This window comes from Pogoniulus pusillus, chromosome 4 (genome assembly GCF_015220805.1).
Source record: "Pogoniulus pusillus isolate bPogPus1 chromosome 4, bPogPus1.pri, whole genome shotgun sequence".
Lineage (NCBI taxonomy): Eukaryota > Metazoa > Chordata > Aves > Piciformes > Lybiidae > Pogoniulus > Pogoniulus pusillus.
The window spans coordinates 47,185,550-47,197,562 of record NC_087267.1 but is presented as its reverse complement, the minus strand read 5'-3'; the positions used below and the strand labels follow the sequence as shown (position 1 = coordinate 47,197,562).

Here is a 12,013-nt window from a genome sequence, read left to right as displayed (position 1 = left end):
GGAGCCCTGGAGCAGGCTGTGGAGTTTCTTTCTCTGGAGAGATGCTAAATGTCCCTGGACATTGTGATCCTGGGCAAGCTGCTGTGGGTGCCCCTGCTTTTAGCAGGGGAGTTACTGCATGATCTCCAGAGGTCCCCTCCAATCCTCACCATGCTGAGACTCTGTGAAGTGTTCAAAAGCAGTGTGTTAACTGAGGCTCCTCTGTATCCTTTCTAGTACTTCAGGCAGTTCCAGGTACTGCTTCTCTTGCACTGCTGAAAAAGGCTCCATAATACCATCGTGCTTCCCAAACATCAAACAGGTAGCAGTTCAAAACCTCTTTACTTCGTGGTGAGCATTTTCTTCTCCTCAAAACCACCTCAAAAGAAGCAGGAGACAGCAATTACAGAATAAGTGACCTGTTCTAGTGGGAGGTGTCCCTGCCTGTGACAGGGGGATGGAACTAGATCATCTCTGAGGACCCTTCCAACCTCTACCATTCTAAGATTCTATGAATAATGTTTCTGAATGAACTTAGAATCACAGAATGGGAGGGGTTGGAAGGGACCATCAGAAGTGCAGGGTTCTACACTTTGGCCACAACAACCCCAAGCAGTGCTACAGGCTGGGGACAGAGTGGCTGAGAGCAGCCAGAGAGAGAGGGACCTGGGGGTGCTGGATGATAGTAGTAGGCTGAAGCTGAGGCAGCAGTGCCCAGGTGGCCAAGAGAGCCAATGGCATCCTGGGCTGGCTCAGGAGCAGTGTGGGCAGCAGGACAAGGGAGGTTCTTGTGCCCCTGTGCTCAGCACTGCTCAGGCCACCCCTTGAGTGCTGTGTCCAGTTCTGGGCCCCTCAATTCAAGAGAGATGTTGAGGTGCTGGAAAGTGTCCAAAGAAGGGCAACAAAGCTGGGGAGGGGCCTGGAGCAGAGCCCTGTGAGGAGAGGCTGAGGGAGCTGGGGGGGTGCAGCCTGCAGCAGAGGAGGCTCAGGGCAGAGCTCATTGCTGTCTACAACTACCTGCAGGGAGGCTGTAGCCAGGTGGGGTTGGGCTCTGCTGCCAGGCAAGCAGCAATAGAACAAGGGGACACAGCCTGAAGCTGTGCCAGGAGAGGTCTGGGCTGGATGTGAGGAGGAAGTTGTTGTCAGAGAGAGTGATTGGCATTGGAATGGGCTGCCCAGGGAGGTGATGGAGTTGCTGTGCCTGAAGGTGTTGAAGCAAAGCCTGGATGAGGCACTTAGTGCCATGGTCTGATTGATTGGCCAGGGCTGGGTGCTAGGTTGGACTGGATGATCTTGGAGGTCTCTTCCAACCTCCTTGATTCTATGATTCTAAGTCATCAAGTCCAAACCCCTGCCAGAGCAGGATCGCCATGGGCAGGTCACGCAGGAAGGCATCCAGATGGGTTCTGAAAGTCTCCAGAGAGGGAGACTCCAGAACCTTACAGTGAAGAAGTTTCTCCTGATGTTGAGGTGGAACTTCCTGTGTTTCAGTTTGTGTCTTGCTCCTTGTCCTCTCACAGGGCAATTTTAGAGGGTCCACCAGCTGAGGAAACATCTGCTATCTTACCCACCCCTGGCTGCTGATCCCAGGCAGGCTCAAGCACTCTCACTTTCTAGGGTAAATGGTCTATGAAGAGCTATTTTTGTTTCAGCCTAGGGGTGGCTGTGGAATGTTTTGCTGTGGGTAAGTCATGTTCCACAGGGCCTCAGGACAGATTCTTCTATTTTTAGCCTTGTTTCCTAGGGATATGAGATACAGGTGAGGTTCTCAGTCCTCTCTAAGCAGCTTTTGAACTGGTTGGTTAACTTCATGCAACTTTCAACCTTCATCCTTTCACAGGAGCATAAAAGGCTGGCAGCTTGTGGCTTGGACAGATTCACTCTGGTATGGGTTAACAACAGCCTGGAGAGCTGAGCCCAGAGAGTGGTGGTGAGTGGTGCCACATCCAGTTGGCAGCTGTCACCAGTGCTGTGCCCCAGGGATCACTGCTGGGCACAGTCCTGTTCAATGTCTTTATTGATGATCTGGACATGGGAGCTGAGTCCAGTAAGTTTGCAGATGACAGCAAGCTAGGAGCAGTGTGGAGCTGTTGGAGGGTAGCAGAGCCCTGCAGAGGGACTTGGCCAGGCTGCATGGGTGGGCAGAGGCCAGTGGGATGAGACTGAACAAGGCCAAGTGCAGGGTTCTACACTTTGGCCACAACAACCCCAAGCAGCACTGCAGGCTGGGGCCAGAGTGGCTGAGAGCAGGCAGGCAGAGAGGGCCCTGGGGGTGCTGGGGGAGAGGAGCTGAAGCTGAGGCAGCAGTGCCCAGGTGGGCAGCAGAGCCAATGGCATCCTGGGCTGGCTCAGGAGCAGTGTGGGCAGCAGGACAAGGGAGGTTCTTGTGCCCCTGTGCTCAGCACTGCTCAGGCCAGCCCTGGAGTGCTGTGTCCAGTTCTGGGCTCCTCCATTGCAGAGATGTTGCAGTACTGGAAGGTGTCCACAGGAGGGCGACAAAGCTGTGAGGGGCCTGGAGCAGAGCCCTGTGAGGAGAGGCTGAGGGAGCTGGGGGGGTGCAGCCTGCAGCAGAGGAGGCTCAGGGCAGAGCTCATTGCTGCCTGCAGCTGCCTGCAGGGAGGCTGTAGCCAGGTGGGGTTGGGCTCTGCTGCCAGGCAGCCAGGGACAGAAGAAGGGGCCAGAGGCTGAAGCTGTGGCAGGGCAGGTCTAGGCTGGATGTTGGAGGAAGTTGTTGTCAGAGAGAGTGATTGGCATTGGAATGGGCTGCCCAGGGAGGTGGTGGAGTCTCTGTGGCTGGAGGTGTTGCAGCCAAGCCTGGCTGGGGCACTTAGTGCCATGGTCTGGGTGACTGGCCAGGGCTGGGTGCTAGGTGGACTTGAGCTTGGACGTCTCTTCCAACCGGGCTGGTTCTATGATTCTAAGACCTTGGTGATACAAAGCTCATTTTAGAGGGACTCTGTTCACCAGGACAGGGGGACAGAGGTGGAAAAGGACAAGGAGGGGAGAGCTGAGATGGAGTGGTGCAGGGAAAGGCCCCAGACCCATGTGGCAGTGGAGTTTGTTAATTCCACCATTAAGGATCAACTTGCTAAAACATATATATTATCAGCTTGTTGGGGTAAGGAATGTAAGATGCTGTACAGTCCCAACAACACCCTTAGAATCATAGAATCACAGAATCAAGCAGGTTGGAAGAGACCTCCAGGCTCAGCCAGTCCAACCTAGCACCCAGCCCTATCCAAGCAACCAGACCATGGCACTAAGTGCCTCATCCAGGCTTGGCTGCAACACCTCCAGGCACTGCCACTCCACCACCTCCCTGGGCAGCCCATTCCAATGGGAAATCACTCTCTCTGTGAAGAACTTCCTCCTAATATCCAGCCTTTACACCCTCCCAAACTCAAGCCCTTCCCCCAGCTCTGAGCAGCAGAGTTTTGTCCTCTCCTCACCTCGGCTGCAGGTCCTTTTGGTGTTTGTTGTTCCTTTCCTTTTGCCCTTCAGCTGCCCCAGAATGAGAGCTCATTGCTGCCCCTCACCACCTGATGGGAGGCTGGAGCGAGGCAGCTGCTGGTCTCCTCTCGCAGGTGATAGAAGGTGAGGAAGTTCCCTCAGCTTGCACCGGGGGAAGTTTAGGTTGGCTATGGGGAAAGCTTTGTCGCTATAGCGAGCTGGCAGCGGGGCAGGCTGCCCTGGGCGGTGCGGGAGTCACCAGCCTTGGGGCTAAGACGTGCGGACGTGGCACTATAGATCACGGCTCCATGGCCAAGGCGCTGTTAGGGTGGTGGTTGGACTCCACGGTCTGCTTTAGGCGGCGGGTGGGGCTAGGTCCCCCCTGGGCTCGGTTTATCACAGTATCACAGTATCATCAGGGTTGGAAGAGACCTCACAGATCATCAAGTCCAGCCCTTTAGCACAGAGCTCAAGGCCAGACCATGGCACCAAGTGCCACGTCCAACCCTGCCTTGAACAGCCCCAGGGACGGCGACTCCACCACCTCCTCGGGCAGCCCATTCCAGCGTCGCGGCAGGGCGCAGGGAGGGGGGCGGCGAGGGAGGAGCAGAGGGGCAGGGGGGCAGGGCGCGGGCGCGGCGCCTCCCTCACCCCGGGCGCCTTTTCCCGCCCTTTCCTGAGGCGGCCCCCGCGGGGCGTAACGGCCGCGGCGCTGCCGCCCGCTGCCGGCAGCCGATTGGACGCGGGGCGGGGGACGGCCGTGCGTGCGTGCGTCATAGCAAGGCCACACCCCTGGCTCTGCGTCCCGCCGTGCTCTGCGCATGCGCAGCCGCTGCGGTTGCCATGGAAGCGAGCCCGGAGGGGAGGCTCCGCTCCTGAGGGAAGCCTCGGCCGGGGCCGGGACCAGGACCGGGACCGGGACCAGGAGCGGCACCAGCGGCCAGATTCGAGGCCGCCACAAGCAGCGCCAAGGTTCTGGTGGGCTCTGCTTAAGGGCTGTGTTTGCGTAGCTGTGCGGGCTGGGTGCCTCACAACTGGCTGAGCGTCAGGGGGGAAGGCTGCGGAGGGCTCCGTGGGTTTTGAGGTCAGAGGTGTGAGGGAAGCACTCAGCTTCGCTTCTTACGTCTGTCGTGTGGAGAGGAGGAGGTCAGGTTCTGCCTGCTAGGATGAGCTGGGCTGGGATCAGCCCAGCAGTGCTGCTGTGAGCCCGGAGCTCTGCGGGTGACTTTAGCTGGTTGCTGAGACCAAGCTGAGGTTCAGGTTTTCCCTTTTGCCTTGTCCAGTGTTACGCTGTCAGACAGCCCCACACAAAGGCAGACCTGGGTCCTGCACTTCCCAGAATCCCAGAACGTTAGGCATTAGCAGGGTCCAGCTCCCCTGCCAGCCCAGGGTCACCTAGAGCAGGTGTCACAGGCACACACCCAGGCAGGTTCAGAATCTCTCTAGAGGAGAATAATGCAGAGGAGGAGACTCTCTGGGCAGCCTGCTCCAGTGTTTTGTCACCCTCAGAGTGAAAAAGCTTTTCCTTGTGTTCATGTGGAACCTCCTGTGCTCCAGCTTGCACCTGTTGCTCCTTGCCCTACCATTGGACATCACTGAGAAGAGCCTGGGTCTCTTTTCCTGATGCTTATCTCTCACAGACATTAATGAGCTCAACCCTCAGTCTCCTTCCAGCTAAAGGGACACAGCTCTCAGCCTCTTCACAGGAGGGAGATGTTTGCTCCATCATCTTTGTGCCTCTGTACTGGACTCTTTTAAGCAGTTCCCTGTCCTTGAACTGAGGGGTCCAGAGCTGGACACAACATTCCAGATGTGGCCTCACCAGGGCAGAGTGGAGTGGGAGGAGAACCTCTCTCGACCTCCTAACCACTCCTCTCCTAATACAGCCCAGGGTGCTCTTGACCTTGGCTACAAAGGTAGATCCATCCCAGTGGACACCCATCCTACTGCAGTTCCCTGCCAGTACAGCTCCATCCCAGTGCAGTTCCATCTCAGTCTAGCTCCATCCCAGAGCAGCCCCATCCCAGTGCAGGCCCATATCAGTACAGCCTATTTCCAGTGCAGACCCATCCCAGTGCAACCCGGGGTCCCAGTACAGCTCCATCCCAAAGCATTTCCATCCCAGTTTAATTCCATCCTAGTGCAGCTCCATCCCAGTACAGTCTCAGACCCTGTGCAGCTCTATCCTGGTGCAGCTTCATCCCAGTATAGCTCCATCCCAGTACAGTTCTATCCCAGTGCAGCCCCATCCATTGCTGACTCATGAGCATCCAATGTGTCCACCAGGTCCCTCTCCTCAGCGCTGCTCTCCCTCCAATAGGTCAGTCCCCAGCTGATACTGATCCAGGGACTTCTTTCCCAGGTACAAGACTCTGCACTTGCCCTGCTCTCCAGCCTGCCCAGGTCTGTCTGAATGGCAGCACAGCCTGAGGGGGTGTCAGCTACTCCTCTCACCTTCATATCATCAGCAAACCTGCTGGCAGTGCCCTCTGTTTCCTCACCCAGGTGGTTGATGAGTATACTGAACAGTACTGATCCCAGTACGGACCCATGAGGGAGTCCACTAGATCCCAGCTTCCAACTAGACTTTGTTCCACTGAACACAGCTTAGGTCACAACAGTTCCATGAATGCTCCAGACCTGGGACAGAGTGGCTGGAAACTGCCCAGTGGAAAGTGACCTGGGGGAAGCTGGTCAACAGCTTGCTGAAGATGAGCTGGTGTCTGCCTAGGTGGCCGAGAAGGCCGTCAGCATCCTGGCTTGTATCAACAATTAGTGTGGTCAGCAGGAACAGGGCAGGGAGTGCCCCCTGAATTGGGCCACACTTTGAATCCTGGGTTCAGTTTTAGGCCCTTCACTCCAAGAACTTTGAGGTGCTGGGATTTGTCCAGAGAAAGGCCACAAAGGCGGTGATGGGTCTGGAGAACAGGTGCAGTGAGGAGCACCTGAGGGACCTGATGCTGTTTGGCCTGGAAAAAAGGAGGCTGAGGGGAAATTTCCTGGCTGGAGCTAGGTGGGGCTTGGGCTCTCCTCCCAAGGAACAAGTGACAGGACAAGAGGAAAACAGACTCAAGTTGCCCCAGTGAAGGTTTAGGTTGGACTTGAAGAACAGTTTCTTCCCCTTGAGGGTTGTTGAGACCTAGAAAGGGCTGCCCAGAGCAGTGGTGGAGTCCCCATCCCGGGAGGTGTTTGAAAGCCATGTAGATGTGGTTCTAGGGGACATAGTTTAGTGGTGACCTGGCAGTGCTGGATTAAGGGTTGGATTCTATGATTTTAGAGGTTTCTTCATCCAGTCAATTCTGTGATTGTATGAATTAGCAATGTGCTGCTGCTGCTGCTGCAGATAAAGCCAGCAGGATGCTGGGTGCATCAACAAGGCTATCACCAGCAGAGGTATAAAAGTTGTCCCACTCTACTCAGTGCTGGTCAGTTTCTGCTGTGCAAAATAAAGATGTGGACAGGCTGGAGAGGGTCTGCCTCATCTTCAGCTACTATCTACTAGCACCCCCAATTCCTTTTCTTCCTGGCTGCTCTCAGCCACTCTGTCCCCATCCTGTAGTGCTGCTTGGGGTTGTTGTGGCCAAAGTGTAGCACCTGGTTTTGTAAGAGAACTTTTTCTCCTTTCAGTTTTAGAGAGGAATGATACCAGTGCTTTGCCCAGCACATAACCTGTTGCATGATTGTGTTGCAGGGTCCATCTTTAAGGCTGGATGTGGAATCTCACCATCAAGTGACAAGGCTCAGCCATGGTAATAGAGGCTTAGTTCTTTTCAAGAGCAGTGTTAAAAAGAGTAAAAATCCAAAAGCTTCCATTCCAGGGGTGCAGGACATAATGGCTTGGACTTGGTGACCTTAAAGGTCTTTTCCAGGCTAAATGATTCTCTCTCCTGACCTGCCCACTTTGTGGGAAACTCAGCACCTGATTCTCATTTTTGCCTTTTATTGTTCTTGGCTGTTAGGCTGTGAAATTTTGCACACCTCCCAGCAAGGCTGAAATCTCATTGCCTGTGGGTGAATGAAAATGCTGCTTGTGAAGAATGATCCAGATACCATAGAATCACAGCATGGTAGGGATTGGAAGGGACCTCTGGAGATCAGCCAGTCCACCTTCCCTGCTAAAACAGGGCTCACCCACAGCAGTTTACTGAGGATTACAATGTCCAAGTGGGGGATTGGAATCCTTCCAGAGAAGGGGGACTTCACAACTTCTCTGGGCAGCCTGCTCCAGGGCCTCACCACCCTTAAAACTTCCTGAGGTCCCATTTGTGTTTGTTGCCTCTTGTCCTGTGGCTGGCACCACTGGTAAAAGTTCAGCCCCATCCTCTTGCCCCTCACCCTTTAGCACTTGCTGGGAGTTTGTAACCAGGGAGCTTAGCTCTGGTGGCTGTGTGAAAAGCTTAACCTAAGCATCTCCTCCATGAAGTGTGCACATTCCAGCACGTGAAGTAGCCAATGAATTCCATCTGAGTTGGCTTGTCACCAACTCTAATCTATGCCTGACTTCAAGTAGTTTGCACAAGTGAAGGCTGAGGAGACAATCTGCCATCAACTGCAGCTTGCACTCACTATTTTCTCTCTTTTTTGCCTTCTGTGTGTGGTGCTTCTGAGTGATTTATACCCAGGTTTACTTTGTTGTCCTTTATCTGTGTGTTTGGCCTCACCTGGAGCACTGTGTCCAGCTCTGGGGCCCTCAACATGGCAAAGACATGGACCTGCTGGAGCAGGTCCAGAGGAGGGCTGTGAATATGATCCAAAGGCTGGAGAACCTCTCCTTTCTTCTTCACTGAGAGGACTCCCAAACATTGGAACAGGCTGCCCAGGGAGGTGGTTGAATCCCCATGCCTGGAGGTGTTTCAGAGCTGTGTACATGTGGTGCTGAGGGTCATGGTTTAGGACTAGACTTGGCAGAATTAGAGAATGGTTGGACTTGATGATCTTGAAGGTCTTTTCCAACTAGAGCAACTCCATAATTCCATGTAATACATTAATTAACTATGATTTCCATTGTGCACAAACCCTTAACAGCCAGAGAGAAGCACAGAGGAATGCTAACTGCCTCTGGCTGATGGCTTCAGTGGTTATTACAGCCCAGAGAGCAAACATAGATTCAGTGGAAGCCTCTTAATGCTTGTGAGCCACCACAGAGTACAGAGGTCTGTGGTGAGGGACTCTGAGCTAGGACTAAGATGTTGTTCTGGGATATCTTGGGATCTTCTACCCAGAAACAGGACGACTGAGTGGGTTTTGTGACTGTTTTGTCTCTGCAGGCAGGTAAAAGTAGCAAGCCTAAGGGTGGCAAAGGCAAAAAATCCAAGAAGAAAGCCAAGAAGGTGGTGAAGGAGGTGAAGGAGGTAGACATCCTCAGCCCAGCTGCCATGCTTAATGCCTACTACATCTGTCACAATGCTCCTGCCTGCCTGGAGCTGCGAGGCTTTTCCTGGCCTGGCTCCCCCAAAAAGAAGGGGAAGAAAAAAACCCCAGGGGCCCAAAAGTGAAGGACTTGGTGCAAAGCAAACTCTGGGAGAGAAGAGACTCTTCTGTGGCTTAGACTCGCGGTGACCTCGCCAATATTCTTCTGCTGGCTGTTGTGTCCTTACAAAGCCTCTCCTGTTAGAGCTCAAGCAGAGAGTGACAAATGGTAAGTGACACTATGCCATTGTCATTTCAGCTGTGGCCCCTCGTGTCCTCCGTTTGTGTGTGTAATAAACCACTGCAGACTGAAGGGCTTCTGCTGAGATTTGCTTTCCCCATACCAGCACCGTTCTGCTTCCCAGTGGCATTGCTGAACCTCCAGCTGGTGGAAACCTGAGCTCAGACAGCAGACACAAGGGTAAGGGTGACTGTGAAGTATGATTTCTAAACCATCAGTTTATCCCAGAATCCCAGCATGGTGGGGGTTGGAAGGGACCTCTGGAGATCATCTAGTCCAAATCCTCTGCTAAAGCAGGAGCACCCACAGCAGGTTGTCCAGGATCACAATGTCCAGGTGGGTCTGGAATATTGCCAGACAAGAAGACTCCACAACCTCTCTAAGCAGTCTGCTCCAGGGCTCCACCACCATCACAACAAAGAACTTTTGCCTCATGAAACCTCTTGGTTTGTGCCCATTGCCCCTCATTCTGTCACTGGGTGCCAACCACGAGTGTCTGGCCCCATCCTCTTGCCCCCCACAGCTCCTTTAACTTTTACTGAGCAGATCCCCTCTCAGGCTGCTCTTCTCCAGGCTCAACAGCCCCAGGGCTCTCAGCCTTTCCTCTTCACAGAGGTGATTTGAGGCACTCAGCATCTTCATAGACTCTGCTAGCCTCTCTCCAGTAGTTCCTTGTGTCTTGACTTGCTCTGGCACTTGGTATACTTCAGTGTCCATACATGTCTGATTAGAGAGAAAAATAGCCCTTTGTGGAGCATTGGCTGGGGCAGGCATCTGAACCATTACTTGCCTTCCAGCTCATGGTAACCTCAGTTCAGTATCCTGTTTCCTTAGGCTCTGTGCCCATGTGCCTACAGAGGTGGTCCAGCCTCAGCCTGGACAGAGCTGTGGGTCATCAGTAAGCCATGCAATGCCACCAGGGAGGTCCACCTTGTTCTAAAGGAAATCATAGGCTCACAGGATGTTAGGGGTTGGAAGGGACCCAAAGAGATCATCCAGTCCAACCCTCCTGCCACAGCAGGACCACACAATCTAGCACAGAAGAACACATCCAGACAGGCCTTGAAAGGCTCCAGAGAAGGAGATTCCACAGCCTCTCTGGGCAGCCTGTGCCAGTACTCAGGGACCCTTCCAGTCAAGAAGTTCCCCTTGTGCTGAGCTGGAACCTCCTGTGCTGCAGCTTACACCCATTGCTCCTTGTCCTGTCCCAGGCAGCAGTGAGCAGAGCCTGTCCCCCCTCCTGACCCCCAGCCCTCAGATGTTTGTAAACATTAAATCACCTCTCAGTCTTCTCCAGACTAAGCAGCCCCAGGTCCCTCAGCCTCTGCAGATGGTGAAGTACATCTTCATTGGCTCAGACAAGTGGTACTTGAAGATTTGCAGCCCAGAAAGCCAAGCAGATCCTGGGCTGCAGCAGAAGTGTGGCCAGAAGGGTCAGGAAGGTGATTCCCCCCCTCTACTCTGCTCTGGTGAGACCCCAGCTGGAGTCCTGCATCCAGCTCTGGAGCCCCTGGGACAAGAGGGCTGTGGAGATGCTGGAGAGTGTCCAGAGCAGGGCCAGGAGGATGCTGAGAGGCTGCAGCAGCTCTGCTGTGAGCACAGCCTGAAAGAGTTGGGGCTGTGCAGGCTGCAGCAGAGGAGGCTCCCAGGTGACCTTCTTGTGGCCTTCTAGGACCTGAAGAGAGCCTCCAAAAAAGCTGGAGAGGGACTTTTGAGGCTGTGAGGGAGTGGCAGGAGTGGGGGGGATGGAGCAAAGGTGGAGGTGGGGAGAGTGAGGCTCGAAGCTGAGCATGAGAGTGGTGAGAGGCTGGAATGGGTTGCCCAGGGAGGTGGTTGAGGCCCCATGGCTGGAGGTGTTTGAGGCCAGGCTGGCTGAGGCTGTGTGCAGCCTGCTCTAGGGTAGGGTGTCCCTGGGCATGGCAGGGGGGTTGGCACTGGCTGCTCCTTGTGCTCCCTTCCATCCCGGACTGGTTCTATGATTCTATGCTCTGGTGAGTTACCACCAGCTCTCCCGTGGTTGTTGAAACCTGGAGGTCTAGCTTAGATGTTGTCGGTGATGGTGTAACATTCAGAGGTGATGATGAACCTCCTTAGTTTTGGTCTTAGTGCAGACACCCTGGCTGGAGATCACAAGCTTTGTGTTATGGTTCAGAGATATTTTGCTTCATTTTCTCCACGTGTCTGAGGCAGCTCCTGGTAGATTGTGAAGCAGCACATCAAGAGAAGCTGCACATCGCCCCCAGATTCACACACCAACTCAAGTGGTGGGACGGGGAGGGGTGAGGATGTGTCCTGAACTGACCCTGGCTGAGGAAAGAGGGAAAGGAACCCAAAAGGGCTGGAATTATGGAGAAAGAGCTGGGAAATGAGACTCTGCAGTGGGCTAGGGGTACGGTAAGAGGGAGATGTCCCTGTTCTCTAGGCTGCCCAAGAGCCTGTGACAAGAGGCTTTCTGCGCCAGCAGCCCTGTGACTGCACGGGGAGCAGCTGTGATAGCCCAGTCCTTTCTTGTCTCAAAACGACACAGTGTGGCAGGGCAGGGCTGACAGCCCATAATGACTGTATTGTCTCAAACAAGGTGTGACATTACCTGGTCTGACTAGACAGGGTGGTGATTTGATGGCCTTTAACAGCCCCCACGGAATTCTGATGGCCTGGAAGAACATCTAACGGTGAAGAAAGACAATTTCTGCTGGGGCAGGAATTCCTTTTCCCTTTAAATCCGCTGGAACAGAGCTGGCCAAAGGCCAGTGCCAGACACAGCTCACCCCTCTGTGCAGACCTCACTCATGCCATTTGAAGGGACCACCCCACCCGCCAAAAGGCTACAAAAGGACCACACTTCTGGGGCTCAACCGCTTGCACCTACCACAGAAGACTGCTAGGACGTACACCTGTCACTGCTACTCCAGGGGATCAAGTTGAAGATGTCCC

At 54.2% G+C, this 12,013-nt stretch overlaps 1 protein-coding gene across 1 annotated transcript; it reads left to right on the top strand.

The window, feature by feature from the left end:
- The first annotated feature begins 2,010 nt into the window (after positions 1-2,010).
- SMKR1 (small lysine rich protein 1) lies at positions 2,011-9,151 on the top strand. The gene is made up of 3 exons (XM_064141544.1): positions 2,011-2,026; positions 4,310-4,401; positions 8,697-9,151. The coding sequence occupies exons 1-3, from the start codon at positions 2,011-2,013 to the stop codon at positions 8,922-8,924; spliced, it is 336 nt and encodes a 111-aa protein (XP_063997614.1). The 3' UTR covers positions 8,925-9,151.
- The last annotated feature ends 2,862 nt before the right edge of the window (positions 9,152-12,013 follow it).